Source organism: Pleuronectes platessa, chromosome 9 (genome assembly GCF_947347685.1).
Source record: "Pleuronectes platessa chromosome 9, fPlePla1.1, whole genome shotgun sequence".
Classification (NCBI taxonomy): Eukaryota; Metazoa; Chordata; class Actinopteri; order Pleuronectiformes; family Pleuronectidae; genus Pleuronectes; species Pleuronectes platessa.
The window spans coordinates 12,099,453-12,119,670 of record NC_070634.1 but is presented as its reverse complement, the minus strand read 5'-3'; the positions used below and the strand labels follow the sequence as shown (position 1 = coordinate 12,119,670).

Sequence of the window (20,218 nt, the reverse complement as noted above, 5' to 3'; positions counted from 1 at the left end):
CAAATAAATTCAGATGTATCAAAGTGTGCGAACGCATGGATCCAAGCACGTTTCTTTTGTACATCTCAATCAACGTGGAATTGAGCGCACATGCCGACGTGCCAAACTCCTCCCTGTCCACGCCCTCATTTAAATATGCAATTTCATTTAAATAGGCCCCTGGACCTGAGATTCACCTCTTAATCCGATCACCTGGCACCATGAACAGAGTTAAAAAACGCAACTTCACGGAGTCCGAGCTCGAGATTTTGCTCCACGAGGTAGAAATGCGCAAGCATATGTTATTTGGTACCCTGTCAACAGGGATAAATGCTAAACAAAAGACAAATGAGTGGGAGCGTGTTTGCGAGGCCGTCAATGCAGTGGGGTCTCAGCAGCGCACACACTCTGAAATTAAAAAAAAGTGGTCAGACCTCAAGGTGGAGGTGAAGCGGAGGGTTTCTGCCCACCGCCGAAGCGTGACCGCAACAGGTGGGGGGACGGGAGTGGGGGAACTCTCCCCCTTCGATTTGAGAGTGGCCGCTTTGATCGGTGACACAGCTCTCACCGGAGTGGTGGGAGCCCATGAAGGGGACACCGATCATCCCCAAGGTAAATATGCTGAATTCATAAATGCTGTAATTATACTGGTCATACAATTGGCTGCTTACAATACACATAAGTCGTGCGTAAAGATGCCAGGATATTAAAGACTTTGACTCGTGTTTATTAACTTAAATTTTTTATTTTTGAATAGACAAGCAAGGAGAGGGCACGGATTGCTCCGTCGGCCCTGGCGTCTCCTCCGTCGGCCCCGGTGTCTCCAGCGTCACCGCTGACTCCGGTTTCTCCACCGGCTCCGCTGCACGCGGCGCCTCCAATTCATCTGCCAACCACCCGACCGGCCGTGTCCTCGACCGAGCTGTGCTGGAGTCACAGGCAGAAATCGTCAGAGCCATCGGTGGCATTAATGATCGCCTTGATCGGCTTATAAATGTACTCGGTGACATAAGCGCGTCAATAAATACACTTGTGTTTCCCAGCGTCACCTCTAAGTGTCGCCAAAGGAACAATAGCTGTAGAAACGTGCGTACGACAGCTCTGGAGCTGGCGTGGGGACCGCACATTTTTACGGTCATTTCACGTTTTGTACATCTGAACGTGAGCGTGGAAAAGGACGTACGCCACGTTTTTCTGCGTACGCAACCTTAGTACATGAGACCCCAGGTCCTCAAGCCTGCTCCTGGCAGGAGACGGGTCTGCGTCTCTGTTCGCGTCTGAGGAAGAGAGGGACATTTACAGGCTCAGAAAAGGAGGGGTGCTGAAACAAATGTTTAGGTTTTGTTGACACTGTCACTGAAGTGTTCAGAACATCTGTACATTCTGAGGTGCTACACAGAACCCCGAAGTGGAGAATCAGTTATTGTTGCTGTTGTGACGAATGAGCTGTTGTCCTGATCCTCGATGTTACAGAGCGTTGATCGCCGTTTTTTCAAACTTAACTGTTTCAGGTGCTCATAAACTCACCAGGACATCAGGCGCCAACGTACAAACAGTGCTTTTTATATTTCAACTAAAATATAGTTTTGTGGCTGTAGCCTGAGGGTGTTCATGTGGTTCCTGACCATGCATGTATGTGTATTTGGACGTGAAGTCCCCTGCAATATATATTATGGTTCCTCTGGTTCTGGTCACTAAAATAACTGTGATTGGGCAGGGTTAGGGTAGTCTCTCTCTGAACTTCTTGAGCAAAGTGTTTTGATAAAACTTTGAAATACCCAGAAATGAACTGTATTGATTGTACACATGTTGGACTTTACTTTGAAAAATCTCTTAATCTATACAGTAAATATGTTTGATATTCAGTATATAGGTAGTCAGAGAGGTCCTGAACACAGGCATATCAGTCTCACTCTGAACTTATTGTGCAAGGTGTTTTTATAGAACTTTGAGGTATCCAGAAATCAACTGATTTGATTGTACACATGTTGGATTTACTTTGAAAAATCTTTTAATCTATACAGCAAATATGTTATATATTCAGTATGTAGGTAGTCAGAGAGGTTTTGAACACAGGCATATCAGTCTCACTCTGAACTTATGAGCAAAGTGTTTTTATAGAACTTTGAAATATCCAGAAATGAACTTATTTGATTATACAAACGTCGGATTTTACTTTGAAAAATCTCTTAACCCTCGTGTTGTCCCTGCTTCCCCATGCTGTTGGCTGTGAGCGTTTGGGTAGCGATTTGACTAACGCTTGTTTGCGATACCCTGCTTCAAACACACAGACGCACGCGCACACGCACAGCCCACCACACATCAGCTCGCGCACGAAGGGCAATAGAAAAGCGAACAGCCCTTGCAGATGTATTTGTCACACCCGCTCCAAGTTGCGTGCCGGTGTGACGTAGGACCCCTGGGATGCCCGCGTTGGCGAGTCTCATCGACCTGGGTCTCTGAGACCCGAAGGCTCGCGCTGAGGACCGTCTCTCCCATCGGCGTCCCCGTGACCCTGAGACTCGCGGAGCCGGGCCTGTCCGGTTTCCCGCGTCGTGTCCTCGAGCCTGTTCTTGCTCCGTGATGAGAAGAAGAAGAAGAAGAAGAAGAAGAAGAAGAAGAAGAAGAAGAAAAAAAACACATTTTTATTATTTCTCTTATAGCTGAACGACTCGCGAGGCTGGACCGACCCGGCTGCCAGTGTCGTGCACTCGAGACTGTTCTTGCTCGGTGATGAGAAGGAGAAGAAGGAGAAGGAGAAGGAGAAGGAGAAGGAGAAGAAAAAGAAGACTCGTGCGCAGTAATAATAATAAAAAAGAAACACATTTTTATTATTTCTCTTATAGCTGCAAGACACACGCAAAGACGTAGGGCCGGTGTGACATGAGGCCGGTCGCTTGTCGGTCGGGGTCCCTGTGACCCTTAGACTCGCGACGTTGGACCGACCCGGCTCCCTCCGTTGCGTTATGGAACCTGTCCCTGCTTTCAAACGCACGCGCACACGTGCACACGCACAGCCCACCACACATCAGCACGCGCAAGAAGGGCAATAGAAAAGGGAACAGCCCTTGCAGATGTATTTGTCACACCCGCGGCACTTTGTGTGAGTTTTACAGTCCTTGTTCCTGGGGCATATCTGACACCTCTTCCTCTTGCTCGCGGCGAGCGGGGCCGCGGCGGCCGCGACGGCCAGGGCTAGACTGGAGGCCGGACCCTGGGATTGTTGCTGTTGCTGTCGTTGTTGCTGTCTTTGTTCTTGTCGCTGCGGGACTAGGGCCGGAGGGGCAGCCGGACGCTCGGGCCGAGCGTCGTCTCGGTCGCTGTCATCGTCTCTCGGCTCGGCGGCGGCTGCGGCTTCGGCTGCGGCGGCCGCGGCCACTTTCATGGCCTTCACAACTGCGGCGGACGCCTCGGTGCGTGGAACGCGCTCCCGCCACGCGATGTAAGGCGCCACGAGAGCCTTTCCTAGCCGCTCGAGGAATTCCGCTTGCCCGGCATCCAGTCGGGGTTGACCTCTCGCCATATCACAAAGGCGTTGTAGGAAGAGACGTCGAGGATGTTGTGGAAGACGACCAGGGGCCAGCGCGCGGTCATCCTCCTGCAGCTGTACGTTCCGATCACCTTGTCCAGGTTGTCCACGCCTCCTTTGTTGCGGTTGTAGTCCTGAACGACGACCGGTTTGCCGTCCGCGCGGTCGCTGACGTCGGCCTCCGAGTGCCGCGTGCTCAGGAGCACCACGTTCCTGTTTTTCTTCCTCGGGACGTACGACACCAGAGTGGCGGCGGGCGTGAAGGCGAACACGGAGGAGAACGTCCCTTGACGGCGAGCAGCCGGGGCGGGAGCTCGGGCTTGTTCTTCCGAACCGTGCCGACCACGGTGACGTTCCTCTCCAGGAGCTTCCGCGCGAGTTCGTAGGAGGTGAAGTAATTGTCGCACGTGACGTTGCGCCCGCTCAGTCCCTCCGTGAGGTCGAGCACGACCCGCAGCCCCAGGTTCCTCTCCGGACGCCCGCCGCTCGGCTTTCCGGTGTAGACTTGCATCTTCCAAGCGTAGCTTGATCTGGCGTCGCACGCCACCCACAACTTGATCCCGTATTTCGCCGGCTTGCTGGGCATGTACTGTCGGAAAGGACAGCGGCCTGGCGCGAGTGAGCGCGTGTGTGTGAGCGTGTGTGTGTGGGGGGGGGAGACGACAAACATGAATATCGACAATATCTTCGGCGGCTCGTACTCGAGCCTGTTGTTGCTCGGTGATGCGAACGACAAGAAGAAGAGGAAGAAGAAGAAGAAGAAGAAGAAGAAGAAGAAGAAGAAGTAGAAGAAGAAGAAGAAAATGAGGTGGCACACGTTTTTTCTAAAAATTATTTGTATTGCTGCACGCCACGCACAAAGACGGGAGACTGTCACACACACACAAACACATGCTGGGTCAACCAGACCCTGGGACAACACAAGGGTTAAACATCAATGACAATTGTATATTTAAAGAGTTTAAAGTTCCCCTTCTGAAAGACACAGAAAATGACAATCTTAAAGTTCTGCCATCAGTTGTACTTGAACCCTCAATCTCTGACTTACTAACCCTCTTCTGTAACCACTAGCCTACCTATGCTGTTGACCAACATCTTTGAAATGGCTACTATAAACATCTTCCTGTCCCCATCTCCCCCTCTGGCCCCCCTCCTCAGCGTGTGTATCTTCACTAACGACGCACCTGTGACACAGAGGACCTGAGGAGAAGGTCCCGAACAAAATGCTCTAATTCAAAATCTATAACTCCTGTCTGTGAAAGGAAAACACCGTGAGAATCACAAGGTTTGGACGAACAAGTACATATCTATATTATTATTTAGAGCCAAAAAATGAGGCCATGCGAGCAGTTTAGAAACGTACTTCTCATTTCATAAATTCTCCTCGGAGAATTATCATTACTTTAATAGAAGAGACATTTTTTCACACTCTAGCACCGTCATCAAACAAATACTTCTTACTCAAAAACTATAAGTCCTATCTGGAAAATTTTGAGAATCACAACAGTTTACACTCCAACCAGATATATTTTGTATTCGTGAGAGCTGAGAAATGGAGCTGTGGGAGCGATTTACGTTTTATTTTTCAGTTTTAATCTTTTCAGAAAAATATTCAGAATTAACATGGGGCTCCAATGGGAGACGGATCCGGAAATAATTCCTCGATTTTTCGATGCGGATATAAGCACAGGTCCGAGAGATTTGAGAGTGACATGTCTTCGAAGGAAACAATCTCACAACCTCAAATATCTAAAAATCATGTCTGAGGACCACCGTTTGGGGATTTGAGAGAAGTTTTAGTGCACCCGGGGGACCTCAAAACAGGTCATTTTCGCACTCTTGCTCTTTAGGGCACCACTAGGTCCGTTGCCTAGTGGTGCCAGCCACTAGGCGGCACCCATAATGAACATTTAAAATCTCGTTGGGATATTGTTGGGGCTGTTCTTTTTCATGGGCACAGTGTTGCCCGGCTCCTCTCTCTGCACTCGCTGATCCTTCTGCTCACTTGGATCTGTGGAGACACACCAACACAAAAAACATAAAAACAAACAAACAAGGAAATACAGGTTTAAGATTAGTTCACAGGAAATACAGTGGAGTCAAACGGCTGTGAAAGTGGCAGACAGAGTGACATATCTGACTGATCTGTGGCATGGTGTTACAAGATTACATATTATGGCTCAGCTAGCAGATGGGAGTGAGGGGGCCTCCTGTCTGCTGTTGGGAACAATATCATCTCTGCAGGCTACAGGGACAGGAGGTCTACAGACTGGCTTCCTGAGTCACTATAGCTGTGTCGATGTGATTCTAAGCCTTAAAGAGGATTTAAACTTCAGGCCTGACCTGGCTGTCTCTTGGTGTCTTTGGCGAGGAGTTGCTGCTACACTTTTCTCGGCTCCTCCCGCTCTTCAATCTTTGCCACCTTGTGGCACGGATCAATGTTTTTTTGACCCTGGTCGGGTCCTGTGGACACCCAGTTGTGCTGAAGAAAAAAAAATGTACAGAACCACAATGACTTCAAACCTGAATCAGACAGATTCTGTAGTGTAAAACAAATTTCTTTGCTCTTTATCTTTGACAGATCAGAGAATTTAGGAGCATGTGTGGGTTTGATCACACAGTGCTAGATACATTGTTGGTTGAACAGAGGAATCAGTCAATCACAGAGGAATATTCCCTGACTGGGGACACACTGATGAATTCATTAAAGATCAATAGTCATCACGTCTTCCTCAGGTTTCTTCTATTTTTTCCCTGTTCATTGTTTCTATGGAATTTTCTTACATTTCTTTGCCATGATCTATGTATCTATCTTTATCAGTCCTTCTAAAAAGCGTTAGATCTCCTTAACAACAGCAGTGTAGATATTCGTTAAACAGAATATGACCAAAATATTTAATATCATGTTGAAATAAATCTCTGTGGTAAAATCCATGTTACTTTGAAGAATTTGACTGTTGGACTCTCTACAATTGTGCAAATGAAAGAAAAGTCATGAAGACCCACTCACCAATCTCAGGTCTATAATTTCCTTCAACATGAGCTGTATACGAGTGGCCGTCTTCCCCTCTCTGACGATTTTTTTGATCTGGTAAAAATACTGATTCATCCGAGGCTGGTGAGACACAGAGGGAGAGAGACGGTTAATTTGAGACTCAAAGTTCATGTTCAGCATGTCTCCATTCAATCTACCAGACAGCAGGTTGCAGATATTATTATTCTACAGAGTGGACCAATTGTCCAGATTATCACCTGGAACAGTCCTGACCGTCCGAGATGAAACCGGAACATTTCATCAACAGCAGCATGAAAACCGTAATAGCCAGAAACAAACGGAGGCGATTCACTGTAACCGTTCACCATTAAAACTTCCGTGCTGAGGAAACTACCACATTATAAATATTCCCGTTTCCACATAACTTACTTGTAAGCAGCTGCTGTGGGATTGAATAACACCGGAACTTTTCTCTTTTATGTCTTGGAAAGTGTGTCCTTGTAAATCAGAATCACCTCTTAAATCACTTATTTGACACGTGCAGAAGAATACATCTTGGTGGGATGAAAGCAGAGACATGAACTGATCTTCGGCGGCACTAATGTCAAATTCAATGCTATCAAAAAGTTCACATCACATCTTCATCCCTGCAAACAACGCATTGCACTTAATATTTAATTTTGGAAATGGAAACCATCCTTCAATCTGTAGCCCTTCAGATCTTTCTAAGACAGTAATAAAATAAATTTAAGATTTATGTCAGATATACTACCACAAGCTCACCTTGGCCTCCTCTATGTCAAAGTGTTTTCCGATGGTGGTGAGCAGGCTGCACAGACACTCCAAAGACACGTTGTCTTGGTTCTTCAGCAGCTTGACCATGCAGTCATGCATGACGGACGCCTTTAGCTTCTTGAGCTTAAAGAGTTCGCCGATGAACTTGACGTAGCCAATGGAACGTCGCTGGATAATATCCTTGGCCTCCTGTAGCTCTAGCCGAAGTCTGTGACGATCCCTCTAATGGGACCAAGAAAACAAACCTCTTGAACAGAGTTGAAACAGAAAGTAAAAGACGTTTCGGTAAAGATCCGGTGTCACACTTACCTGTGCAGCAGAGTCTAGCTCCTTCTGCTTCGTCCTAAACACCAGATCATCGTCCTTGTCTTTCTCAAACTCCTTCTGACAACGGCTTAGCAGCAGCTTGATAAAGCTCACTGTGCTATTGGGTTCATCAGGGATGGGCACTTTGAGCTGCACATGAACAGTAAGTGGAATTAATTCAGTAGAGAACATGAGCATTAAAATAAAAATAGTAATGAACTAACCCTGAAAAAACTGGAGTTTTCTGCGGGCTTAACATTTGTTTTTTTTGTGTATATTTAGTAACATAAATTAAATCAGTCTTTTCATTATTGTTTTTTGTATTTGTTAATCAAATCTTTCTAATATCATAACATTCCTTGCACTGCACATCCCATATTAAAAATAATGTGAATTGAATTGAACTCGGTGAAGCACAAACAAAATGTGACACCTTGAACTGATTTTCTATCAACTATCCAGTGATGAGATTTACACGTCTGCTCTTCAGCTCACACCATGTCTTGCCTCCATGATCTTTAAGCAGCCAGGGTCACTTGGCTTGGGCCTGTGGTGTCGGGGCCGCAGCCTGTGATAGTGACTCCCTGTGGACACACCACTTGTGAAACTCTATTATCACAAGTCACAAGGCTCAGAGGTCGGGAGGGGTACTGGTGAACTGTTTCACCATCTGGGCTTTCATTTCCTTCTCCCTGCATACCCCTCCATTACTCATCTGACCGTGGAGTTTGGAAGAGAAGAAGATTTTCGCTGAGGTTTCAGGATGTGTGTGGGTGGGTGTGTGGGTGTGTGGGTGTGTGTGTGTGGGGGGGGGGGGGGGTAAATTTGTTTTGCAGCCAGGCAAAACAACAACAAAAATAAACTCACAGGAAACACAGGCACATAGACTCGGACACAGTAACAATACACATTCAAATACATCATCACATCAAACAACAACAGAAAACTGAGATCCTCATCACAGGAGTGAAGAGGAGATGTCTAATAACTAAGTTATCATTAGAATAGAATAGTTTGATGGCCTGAGGTGAGAAACAGGTAACTTCACACCAAAGATCTTACAGGTGACCTGATTGATGTTTTGCAGCTTGTCTCCAACACAGAGATTCCAAAACCAGGTGATAAAACCAAGGGTGAGGACAGACTCTACTATTGAGTTGTGAAATGCTGTCATCAGTGTTCTGTACACAACAAACCAATTGAGCTTCTCGAGGAAGTCAAGACGGTACTTATGACTCTGGACACAACCTCTCCATTGATAGCAGTTTGAATTGCTGGATATGACTTTGCTCTAAAATCTATACACATCTTTGTTTTTACTGACATTTAATTAAAAAAAGTTATCTCATCGTCCACCGCTGGGCCAGGTGCTGTGTCCTTCCCCTGTAACAGGATCACTGGGACCGTGTCATCTGCAAACTTTAGAATATGTCTCCCTGGTTGGGTTTCTGCAGTCGTCAGTGTACGAGATGTACAAGATGGTTGAAAGAACACTGCCCAGGGCCAACCCTGTTGTTTATGTGTATGTGTGTCTGGGGGGGTGTTGGGAGGTGTTGGCAAATTCCTCTTTCCATCCGGGGTTGATTCAGACTGGTATTTGTACCTGTAAACTCTGCTGCAGTAATGTGATTTTTACCTCCGGCAGGGACGTTATTCCGCTGTCACTTAGTTTCGGCTTGACAGAATACCTTGAAACTTAAAGGAAGAATGTGGTCTTGGTGGGGTAGAAAGTGGTCAGGGTAATAAACATTTTGGTTGAGTTCATGACACTCTTTAACATCGCAAGATTGGGCATTTTTTGTATATTTTCATTGGCTAACCATGGATGTAAATGTAAGAAAAAGTCGGGCATATTTACGTGGCTGATATCTACGACTGTGTGTAACAGCGTGCAGCTTCGTTGAATTTAAGGGAACTGTTGGGCCTCTGCGAAGTCTGTTTTTGCAACATATCGTTATGAGTGTACCTAGAAGATCTTAATGATAAATCCTGGGTGATACCTTGACTTGATATTTACTCTCATGAGATAAAAAAAAGTCAATTTTGTATGTAATAATCTACATGTATGATGCAGGTAGTCTTAAATTCCACATTCCCATTTTCACTTCGCTGCACTGCTTCAATTGGAACATTGCTGCCCCCTGTTGCCTCGGCGGGGACACTGCTGCCCCCCAATGACTGCTAGTCAGAGCTATTTCACTATCAGATTAACTCACTGGCTCATCTTGGTCTTTGGTTGCTCCACGGTGCAAAGGACATATATCGTTTAGTGGCGCAATAATGACGCAGCTCTCTGTAATAACAACAAAATGGAGGATGGCTTATGTAACGGCTCAGATCAGCTTGGCAATTTTTTTTACAATAAAAGCTCCCACTGACTTTACAAGAAGTTTTTTTTTAAATATTTTTTTTAAACCTTCTGTTTTGTCTTATTTGTTTGTATCTTTTACTGTATTCGCTTTATTATCTTTCATTTATTTAAAATTAGTTGGCATTTGAAAATATATGTTTTTATCGCAAGTTTCCTCATTTTTATGAATACCATTCATGTCATATGTTTAGTCTTGTCAAGTATTTTTTAGTCCTCTTTTATGTGTATGGATATGTGTTTATGTGTTTATACATAATTATCTGCATATTTTATATATATTTACATCGCACATTTTTGTCATGTTTTTATTCCCTTTTATTTATTCATTTATGTATTTACATCTTCATTTATATGTCATAAATGTTATGTCTTGTGTTCAGTAGTCTAATGTAGTTTATTTTTGCGTATTATCTTGAAGCATACTGCGTCTCTGCTTGTCATATAAAATGTGTTATATAAATAGAATTGACTTTACTTGAAAATGATGACGAGTAAACACGATGGGGGGGTGAGAAACTAACCAAGAAAATTATAGATTCAGGAAAATCATCGTCACTTCATAAACACGAAGCTGAGACGGAATTAAATTTGAGGTCGCCTTTGGTTCCGTCTGACAGCAGCACGGAAGCCTTCGGCAGTGGCACAACAAAGCTCTAGCGTTTCCGGCCAGCTCAGCGCGTCAGTCCTGCTCTGTTGTCAGTTTACAGCTCGTCAGCTCCGGGTCCAGTCAGGCACCTGCAGCCCTTTCACCGGCCGGCGGAGGAACACCAGAGGACGGCGGAGACATGGTTCTGCTGACGATGATCGCCCGGCTGGCGGACGGCCTGCCGCTGGCCGCCTCCATGCAGGAGGACGAGCAGGTTCGATCCCCGTATGCTGTTGTTCTGTGTCAGTCGAGCGTCAGTGTTCAGGCTCCAGCTGTAGAACGCCTCCCAACTTATGTGCAAATGCTCCAGTGACACGTTAGCCAACAGTGCGCAGCCGGGGTGGGGGGGTGGGGAGGTGGGGGGACTCCAGATGTGGACTCCAGGTCTCGACCAGGGGCTGCTGTATGAAACTTTAATGAGATCCCTGAGTGGAGGTGACAAGTGGAGGAGGCCTGTCTGCACACAGAGCCTGACTTCTATTTACACAGGGGCACTGAGTCACTCCTCAGAGATCCCGGTTTCCACTGCTGATCCAAACCCTCTCAGCTTCTTACAGTTCATGTGGACATTTTACATTTTTGCTTCAGCTTCTCGCTGAGTCTAAACTCGGGAAGATTCAAGTCTTCCAAACTGACAGAGAATCCTTCAGTCCACAGTGAGACGCGTTCAATAGATTGAGGCAAAAACACAGAAGGCCAAAAAGGATGATCTCCAGGTTTCAGGTGCATTAGTCTATTTAGATGTTTCTTAGGTTGAACACATACAACTGCTTTAATTCACATTTGTTTTTGGACTTGTATTTTATCTACTTTTATTGATACTATCTCTATTAAAACCCCCGCCAATAAATCGGCTGATAATAGTGTTTCGCGAATATGCTTTAGAAAGTCAGATTTATTGATTCATTGATTAGCCAACTATAGCTAATCACAGACACATTGCAATACACAATCTCTCCGCTAGATGTCACTATAGCCTACATAATGGTCCTTTATTTCATTTATTTTATTTATCCTTTGTCAATTTATGGTTCTTGTGATTAAGACTTTTTTAAGACCCATCAAATGAGATGCTGGCTGTAGCGTTGCACATAACCAATTGGGCTGCAAGGGTTAATCCACTGAATAGTGTTGTACTCTCATAACTCTGAGGTCACACAAGACACAGATTAATGTTTTAACATGGAAACATGTAAAATGTTCGAATGGATGCCATTTGTGACTTGTTCCAATGTTTTTATTGACCCTTATTGATAATTATTGAGCATGACTTTTCAAAAGTCTAACCTTTTTCCCCTCACTCTTTTTTTGCCTTCAAAAAGGGAAGTGAAAAGGTTTGTAGTTTCTCTGCTCTGTGCTTCAACTTCTTACGTTTTTGTGTGATGCCACAAATGTTGCAGGGAAGAATCTGTTATTCAATGAAGGGAATGACTCTCAAAACTTTACAAATACCCAAGATAATTGGTAATAATAAAGAATATACCATAAGTTGGAGTGGCTGTTTTGATGCCTTCAGTCTCAGATGTAGCATCACACACATGAGTCTTTACCCAGTATTTATTTTCAATACATTACAGGGCAAGAAAGTGACACTGTCATGTTAAATAGAATGATCATTGTCTGTTTGGTCACCACACTTTAAATTCCTGGTAACTCGACCTGCCCATCGAGGCAAACAAAAGTCGGTTTCTTGCCCTTTTTTATGTTCTGTGTGAGATGTGAGTGTAATGTGTGGTGACTGTCATCGCTCTTTTTCTCTGGTTAGATGGGTCGGGACCTCCAGCAGTATCAGAGTCAAGCTAAGCAGCTCTTCAGGAAGCTCAATGACCAGAGTCCCACACGCTGCACTTTAGAGGCTGGTGCCATGGCATTTCAGTGAGTATGGAGTCGTAGGAAAAGAGGAGGACATGTTTAGAAAAACAAATCCCTACAACACACCTCTGGGTTCCCAGCAATGGTTTCTAGATAGTTTTGAAGTTGTTCTGTCACAGTTGAGATCCAAGCTGACAAATGGCACCTTGTGTGTGTGTTTCTACTTCGTTCCTTCCTCCAGCTATTTTATAGAGAAAGGAGTTGTCTACCTTGTGCTTTGTGAAGCCAGTTTCCCCAAGAAGCTGGCCTTTGCTTATATAGAAGACCTGCAGGCAGAGTTTCATGAGCAGCATGGGAAGAAGGTTCCCACAGTATCCCGGCCGTACTCCTTCATCGAATTTGGTAAGAACAAAAATGATGTATGATGCACTTTTGGTCACATTGCTGGTGTCAAATCAATACCGGATCTGTAGTCCTGTTAATTATGGATTTAGATATCCACTTAATGTTTGATTCAAATAAGCTTGTGTCAGCTAACATGGGGCAAAATAGGTTTAGTTGCATACATGTTAGGGTAAGTGTTAGGGTAAAATACCCAACAATCAAGACAATCCTCAGACCTCTTTTTCTTTTCTCGTGCACAAACATGAATTTAAAATCTTAATTACACACTGTGTGCAGTATTTTCATCTCAGGTTACATTAAAATGACATAAAACTACATGTAGTGTATGACTAACCTGCTAAAAAGAGCACACCGCTGATTAAACATCACACTGTAGTTACCTTTACGTTATTATTGTGACATTGGACAATTTTAAATAAAGCATCAAAATTTATGCAGCAGAACCAGAGCTACCATCTTTTTTATTCAATGCTTCCTTCTTCCTCAAAACCTGGGAATCACATTACCACGATACATCTCAACTACAGAGAGCTGCTGGACATTCAGCTTCTCTGCTACTTTGGCCAAAATTCTCTGGCTCCCCACTGCATCACTTTTATGTCAACGTCTGGTCAAATGACTGCAGAGACTCAAGGCCAGTTTTTTGTCTCAACTGCAACAAAAAAACATACATTTATACTTTCAGCACTCTGTTACGCATCACGGTCCCCTGATGATCCTTCACAACACCGGAAATCATAAGAAGCAATTAAGCATTAAGTGGTTCTGTGGTCATTATCTCACTACAAACGTTTATCAGAGAAGAAGAAGATTTTCAGACATGCAGACATACAGAAACATACAGTTTTACCTCTTTTACACCAAAATTAGCAGTTATAAGCAGGTATTTTAAAGCAGGTTTAATCTGCTAACCCCCCCCCAACAGTCAGTCAGGCACAAAAGCAATGAAAAGAGAAACCCTCACCTCACTCTTTTGCCACTAAGTGCACTCTGCATGGTGTCTTGTTTCTATCATTGCTGATCAGAAAAACCTGTCTTCTGCAGAGTCATTGGACCGGGGAGTGAATGCTGATTGTATCCATTCACATTCCCCATTGCAGACAGAGGCCAAATAATCTGCTCTTAGTTTTGTCTCTGTCAGCTTCAATATGTCCTTAAACATGTAAAGCGTCTTTGTGTCTCTTGAAAGGATCTTTACAAATTCAAGTTATTATTATTATTATTATTATGTTTGTTGGTTTTATGACTACTGGAAGGTGGCCCTATTCACAACTATACACGCGCTGGAATATTTTGAGAAACCACATTTCCCTGCCCTCAACGGCTTTTCCTCATCAGACACGTACATCCAAAAAACCAAGAAGTCCTACATTGACAGTCGAGCGAGAAGGAATCTAGGCAACATCAACACAGAGCTCCAGGACGTGCAGCGGATCATGGTGGCGAACATCGAGGAGGTGCTGCAGAGAGGAGAAGCTCTCTCTGGTGAGTTTTCCCTTCGGCTTAAACTGCCGCATCGTGTTTGTTCTCACACTGGAAAACCAAAAGCTTGTAGGTTTCTTTATTTGTTCTTATCTGTGTCTCGCCCTCCTTCCTCTCTCACTCTTGTCTTTCCTCTTTTGTTTTTTCCTCCTCATCCCATTCCTCCGCTTTCTCCTCCACGCAGCCCTCGACTCCAAGGCCAGCAACCTGTCCTCCGTGTCGAAGAAGTACAGGAGCGACGCCAAGTATCTGAACACCCGCTCCACCTATGCCAAGCTGGCGGCCGGTGGTGTCTTTTTCATCATGCTCATCGTCTATGTACGCTTCTGGTGGCTCTGAGAGAGAAATAGAGAAAGAAAGAGAAAAAAAGAGGAAGGAAGTGTTGAATTTTCTCCAGACGCAAAGAAAAGCCATCGCCTTTGCCTAAAAACAGGATCCCTGCTCTTAATAAGACTTTACAGACCTACCCTCATCCATTCTCTTCTCGCATGTCCATGGATGTGTTATCCGAATATACATAATCTCATAATACATAGTTGTATTATTAATAATTATATTGAGTTTGTGTGCAGGAACGAAGGAAATTGTTTTGTGAGATTACAAAGCTGTACTATACCAGGAGTGACTGATTAAACCACGTATACTGCATAATAATACAGTGAAGAGAAATCAACAACCCACCTTGTTTTTATCCTGAGCAAAACAAATAGTAGTAGTAATATATATATATATATACTATAACATATAGTATGTGCTATAGCTACAGATATTTGGAAATCCAAATCCTCGGTTAGTTTAATAGGCCCAGTGACAACATACAAAAAGTTAAATAAACTTAATTATAAATGCTGTGTAAGCCTTGCAAAAGCTGTTTCACTTGTGTCTACTGGACGAACATTGTTAGCGGGGGGAAAGGTAATGATACTAAGAACAGGAGGAGAGTGATGCATTCTGTTTATTTGTAAAGTGAGAGGAGTTATTTGGTTAACAGGGGAGGGTCATTTAAGTTTTAATCAGCACAAATGTATATTCCAGGCTTCCCTTGTAAGTTGATTGTTAATAAAAAAAGAAAGAAAGAAGAAGGCTTAAAGTAGGTGGAGATGATGGTTTAGTGTGTGTGTGTGTCACGGTGGATCATTAAGATGCCTGTCTGATATGGACAAAGAGGGACCCAAAGATAATCCTGTGGAGGTTTTGCTGTTTGTAAAGAGTTTAATGTAACATTCAGCCCCCACCTCCCGCGCTCCAGTCATTTTCACAGAGTCCCTAACCAGATCACCCTGAACCCTGTGTCCACTGTATGTGACCACACTCCCTTTACGCTCCCCTTACATTGTGACTGTCGATCAGCACCTTTCTGTAACCAGACATAAAAAAGGAAAATGTATTTGCTGTCTGGTTGGGTCCTTTTATTTCGTATGAAGTTTACACACTTGACTTGAGGGGTTCTTGAAACTGCTGTTTCCTCTCTGCTGGGACGGACATCTTCACTTTCTCTGTATTGTATGTTATCCACGAATAAAATAATTTGTTAGATGAACTTGAGTTTAAGTGATTTTAAATTTGTACAAGATACTCATTGTTGACTCGGTCTCATACAATCAGGAAGAATTGCCGCCAGTTGATGTGATCCTCTTCTCAAACACTTGAAATACATAGATTATTAGGGCTCGAGCATTGACAGACGTGAGGCCCTATTGAAATTGTAAGGATTATTATTATTGTTATTATTTTTCAGGCAAATGAATTGGCTTTTTGAGGGCTTTAGCATGCTCATATTCTTGAGCATGTTAAATTCTTACCAACATTTCTTAATTTATATTTTTTTTATTTACCTCCTGCGCAAAAGCGAATTGGGCACTTCCTGCGCAGAAGCAAACGGCGCACCTCATTTAATTAAATTTTTATTTTTTTTATGTATTTATTTATATTTGTTTTTACATTTGCATAGTGTGAGATACTGTGCAATGTATAGGTGGATGAAGTCTCGCCAATTTTAGGGGTTCAGTATCTTGCCAAGGACACTTCTGCATGCAGATGGGGAAGAGTGGGGATTGAACCCCCAACCTTCTCGATGGAGAACAACCTCTCTGCCCTTAGGCCACACCGCCGATAGTTGTTATTGTAATTGGTGGCCATGCTTCAAATTATGTTAGTGTTTATATATTTCTTTGTTTATTCTTTCATGACTAACCTTTTATCTGTTCTATGGATTTTTTTTAATGTATAGGGTAAGGGTCGGCTTTTGTGTTTTTTATATTTATAAAGCTCTATTATAAAACATCTTCTCAGTTAAATCATATGCTGATAATACTTGTTATTTATTGACACCCCAGTAATTTAAGTGTGTGTGTGTGCGCACAGCATACAGGAAGATAGTTATGGTGTTTGAATTATAGTGGTATTAAATATTTAGGATAATATAATTTAAATAATATATTTCTATATATATAGTAGTTATATATCATCACTGATTTTAAAAATATTTTTTTAATACTTTATTTTAATAGCGTTTGTGTATATTTGTACCATCAATGACCAGGAGATGGCATGCTGTGCACACGGCTGAAAAGTGAGGCTCAGACTCAGAAACTTCAGCTGCTGGCGGTGACCTCCTGTTAACTGAGCTCCATACCAAAGGTAGAAAAAAACACGGTGCTGCTGATGCAGGTTTCTAGCACATTCAGTAAACGTAAGAATGACGAGCACTGTAAGCAGAAACAGCAGCAGCCTGACACTTCAACTTGAAGCAGAACAGGAAATGTGACAGACAAAAAACCCCAGAGACGCAGCAGAGGTTGGCACGTCACGAACCAACCACAGGGCAAAGCCTAACCTTTTCACCTCTCAAGGGAAGTGGGTATTCGTGAGTTTGGCCTCAGTTGTTAGAAGAGTTAACTCTCTTTCATAATCTGGTCTGTGCACATATTTGCAGCAGTGACCCATTTATCTGTCAAATCTGCAGCGGCAACTGCGCAACTATAGAAATGATCGTGTCACCATTCTCTTTTTTTTCCCCAGAAAGCAATCATTTTTCATTCTGCTACAAGCTAGAATAGAACTTAGTAGAGCACATACCTCAACTGTTCCCCCCAAGCTGTACCGGTTTCCACATATTCATTATTATCCATCATATGTGGGATTTTATTATCCAGATCTGAGAATTATTCTATGGGAAATTCTCCCTATGAAAATCTCAAAATGCAATGTTAAAGAACATGGATTCCTGGCCAAGGTAAAAATCTGTGATTGTAGTAAAATGCATATATCTCTAATTTAGAATTTCAATTCAGGGTTAAATTCTTCACATCTGTTTGGTAATGCTGACCATGGAAAATTTGATGTAAAAAAAAGAAAGTCCTCTCTGAATTCTTGGCTTTCTAGACAAAACTTTAGAATTACCAGTTGTGTATTTCTCATGATTATATTACAATTGATATTTAAACCAAATTGTAGTTGTGACTTCTCCTCCTTTTCCGTGACTTTTTGACTTTTCTATCTCTGCCACATATTCTCAAGTTCTCATTACATTAGAGGGATTGTGTTTTTGTAAAGTTAGAAATATACACTTATTTCTTTAAATATGAATATAGTGTGGTCACCTACATATAAGTGTAAAATCCATGAGGCTTATGTGTGAGTTGTGTGTGTTCGTGTTTGTGTGTGTGCAAACGTCACAGTGATTAAGAGAGGACAACGAACCCCTCTCTCGCGCTCCAGCACTTTCTCTCCTTCCTCTGCGGGGTTGCCATAGCAGCAGCGAGTGTGTGACAGTCATGTGAAAACGAAGCTGATTGGATTAAAATACTTTATGTGATCAGGGGTCAGGAATACGGCGCATGTACTAAACACACATAGACTGATTTAAACACACACACACACACACACACTTACACATACTCTGACACTGGTGGAGTAGTGCCTTCGACACATGTACTGTATCTATTCTCAAAACCAAAACCTGTGATGTGTCATTCTGCCAACTCACATTACCCTATCTTGATTAAATTCCCTGTGAAAGACACAGGTCGCAACAACAAGACCGTCCACCCCCATCTAGACTCCTCCTGAGACTTGTGCAATCTTAAAGAAACAGGACATTCAAAGAACGTGACCTCAACCTTGATCTGCAGCCGCCTCGTCTCAAAGTCACTGGAACAGTCGAGCATGCGGTTCCAGACACAGTTGAAAGAGCGCTAGTTGTGTTTCGGGCCGACCAGCCTCGGCACCTGAGGGGAAACAGACTTGCAGACAGATTGCATGCTCGGCTGCAGAAACGTATTCATTCTTGCCCTGTGTGCCCCAGGCCCACTGAAGCTCACAGACATGATATTATTAATGGAAGGTCACACTGAAGATGTTAGAGGTGGATGCCCTGTTGCACACTCACAACTCCATCTATTCCCTGGAGGGGGGAGCAGACCTCAACCTCTGGCGCTGTCAAAAACAGGAGGGGAAAATCCCCCAGACTATTTTACACAACATCCTAATAAACACTGGGTTCGGTTGAGATCACAGTTAAATTCCAGCCAACTTGTTTTATCCCCGAACCATCTCCAATGTGTTATTGGTTGCACAATGTGATGTCCATACAACATTTAAAACTAGGGAGTATTGACTTTTAAACAACAACCCAACTGACTTGTTTCCTTAGGTAACCAAACACAAAAACAGACTAGACGACGGCTCCTCTGTCGGGTTGTGTTTACCCACAGTGTCAGAGCATACACTGGGTTTAAAGATGGACGACAGGATGGCTCTTCCAAAGTGAAGCCAAAGTCGCCTTGATCGCCACCTTGCCGGCTGTAATAGGTCATAACCCCACCTCCTCCATGTTAGTGGATAGGACGCGAGCCAAACTAAAAAGTCAAAGCAGATGTCAAACAAAGTTTTACTCAAAGATGGTTTCTTTCATTTCTGGTAGTTCTTATCCCTCTGATGTTTGTCCATGTGTTCAGTTTTTGGTTTGGTTATATTTAGTTATGTGAGGCCATAGAAATGGGGTGAAAGGTTGCGATAGAGGCTGACTCGTGATTGGTTGAGTGCATTGAGCAAAAATGTTGAATTGCAGATTGCACAATATGAAACCAACAGGACATAAACAAAATTGTTATAATTCATCCCCAGGGAACATTCATATCAAATGACTTTCAAGATTTTTCAAAGAAATGGACAGACTGACATCTCACTAGAGTGGTTTGTACTGTGTAAAGTGAACTTGTTATTACCATGGTGCAATTATAATTTTTCTGTAAACTCCTTAGGCAGCAGTAAAGAAACACCGTTTAAACAATGTCTTTCCTTGTCGATTTTAAAGAGCTTGGTTTTAAAAGTCAAATTCCATTCAGAAATAAATTATTAACAACAAAGTAAAAACTAAATGGTAACTCGGCTGGAACACCCTGTTCCCACTGTACGCCACACTTCACACGCGTTGTGGGAAGATGCAGAGAGATATGGACCACCAGGGAATCTGTAATTACTATTATAAAAACTCACTCCATCCCATATCACAGCAGCTTCCCACCTCATCCCAGCTGCTTCCTGGTCTCTTCCCTTTCATCCTCTTCCCTCAAACTCCCGGCTCCTCCAATCACAGAACAGGGAAGCTGTGGAGACAGCAGCTGTATGGCAGCGGAGAGGGCCATAAAACGCCGAAGGCCGAAAGAGGAAGTCAAGGGACCTGATGAGTTATTGCCCCCCCGAACGTACACACCGGGTCCTGGGAACAGGGAACTTCTCACAGGGGCACAGAGTCGGTTCCACAGCCCAAGACCTGCTCTGCACTCTGTGTATTCTTTATCACTGTCCAATGATGACCCCTCACACCTTACTGCCATAATCTTGAGTGTATTTAAAAAAAAGAGTAGACCTTTAACTTTGTCATAAAACCCTTGC

The 20,218-nt window shown here is 43.5% G+C and overlaps 3 protein-coding genes across 4 annotated transcripts; 1 reads left to right on the top strand and 2 right to left on the bottom strand.

Annotated features, from left to right (window-relative positions):
* Positions 1 to 3,704: 3,704 nt before the first annotated feature.
* On the bottom strand, positions 3,705 to 4,603 carry LOC128448147 (piggyBac transposable element-derived protein 4-like). The gene is made up of 2 exons (XM_053430713.1): positions 4,585 to 4,603; positions 3,705 to 4,117 (listed from the first exon to the last, which is right to left on the bottom strand). The coding sequence occupies exons 1-2, from the start codon at positions 4,601 to 4,603 to the stop codon at positions 3,705 to 3,707; spliced, it is 432 nt and encodes a 143-aa protein (XP_053286688.1).
* Positions 4,604 to 5,853: 1,250 nt separating this feature from the next.
* On the bottom strand, positions 5,854 to 7,431 carry LOC128447851 (eukaryotic translation initiation factor 4 gamma 3-like). The gene is made up of 3 exons (XM_053430231.1): positions 7,287 to 7,431; positions 6,519 to 6,623; positions 5,854 to 5,990 (listed from the first exon to the last, which is right to left on the bottom strand). The coding sequence occupies exons 1-3, from the start codon at positions 7,395 to 7,397 to the stop codon at positions 5,889 to 5,891; spliced, it is 318 nt and encodes a 105-aa protein (XP_053286206.1). The 5' UTR covers positions 7,398 to 7,431; the 3' UTR covers positions 5,854 to 5,888.
* Positions 7,432 to 10,649: 3,218 nt separating this feature from the next.
* On the top strand, positions 10,650 to 15,860 carry sec22bb (SEC22 homolog B, vesicle trafficking protein b). 2 transcript variants are annotated; one of them, XM_053430222.1, is made up of 5 exons: positions 10,650 to 10,835; positions 12,387 to 12,496; positions 12,675 to 12,835; positions 14,177 to 14,323; positions 14,505 to 15,860. In XM_053430222.1, the coding sequence occupies exons 1-5, from the start codon at positions 10,761 to 10,763 to the stop codon at positions 14,657 to 14,659; spliced, it is 648 nt and encodes a 215-aa protein (XP_053286197.1). In that variant the 5' UTR covers positions 10,650 to 10,760; the 3' UTR covers positions 14,660 to 15,860. The 2 variants fall into 2 exon arrangements, with proteins under 2 accessions (XP_053286197.1, XP_053286198.1); XM_053430223.1 differs by lacking the exon at positions 10,650 to 10,835 and adding an exon at positions 11,312 to 11,344.
* Positions 15,861 to 20,218: the final 4,358 nt, after the last annotated feature.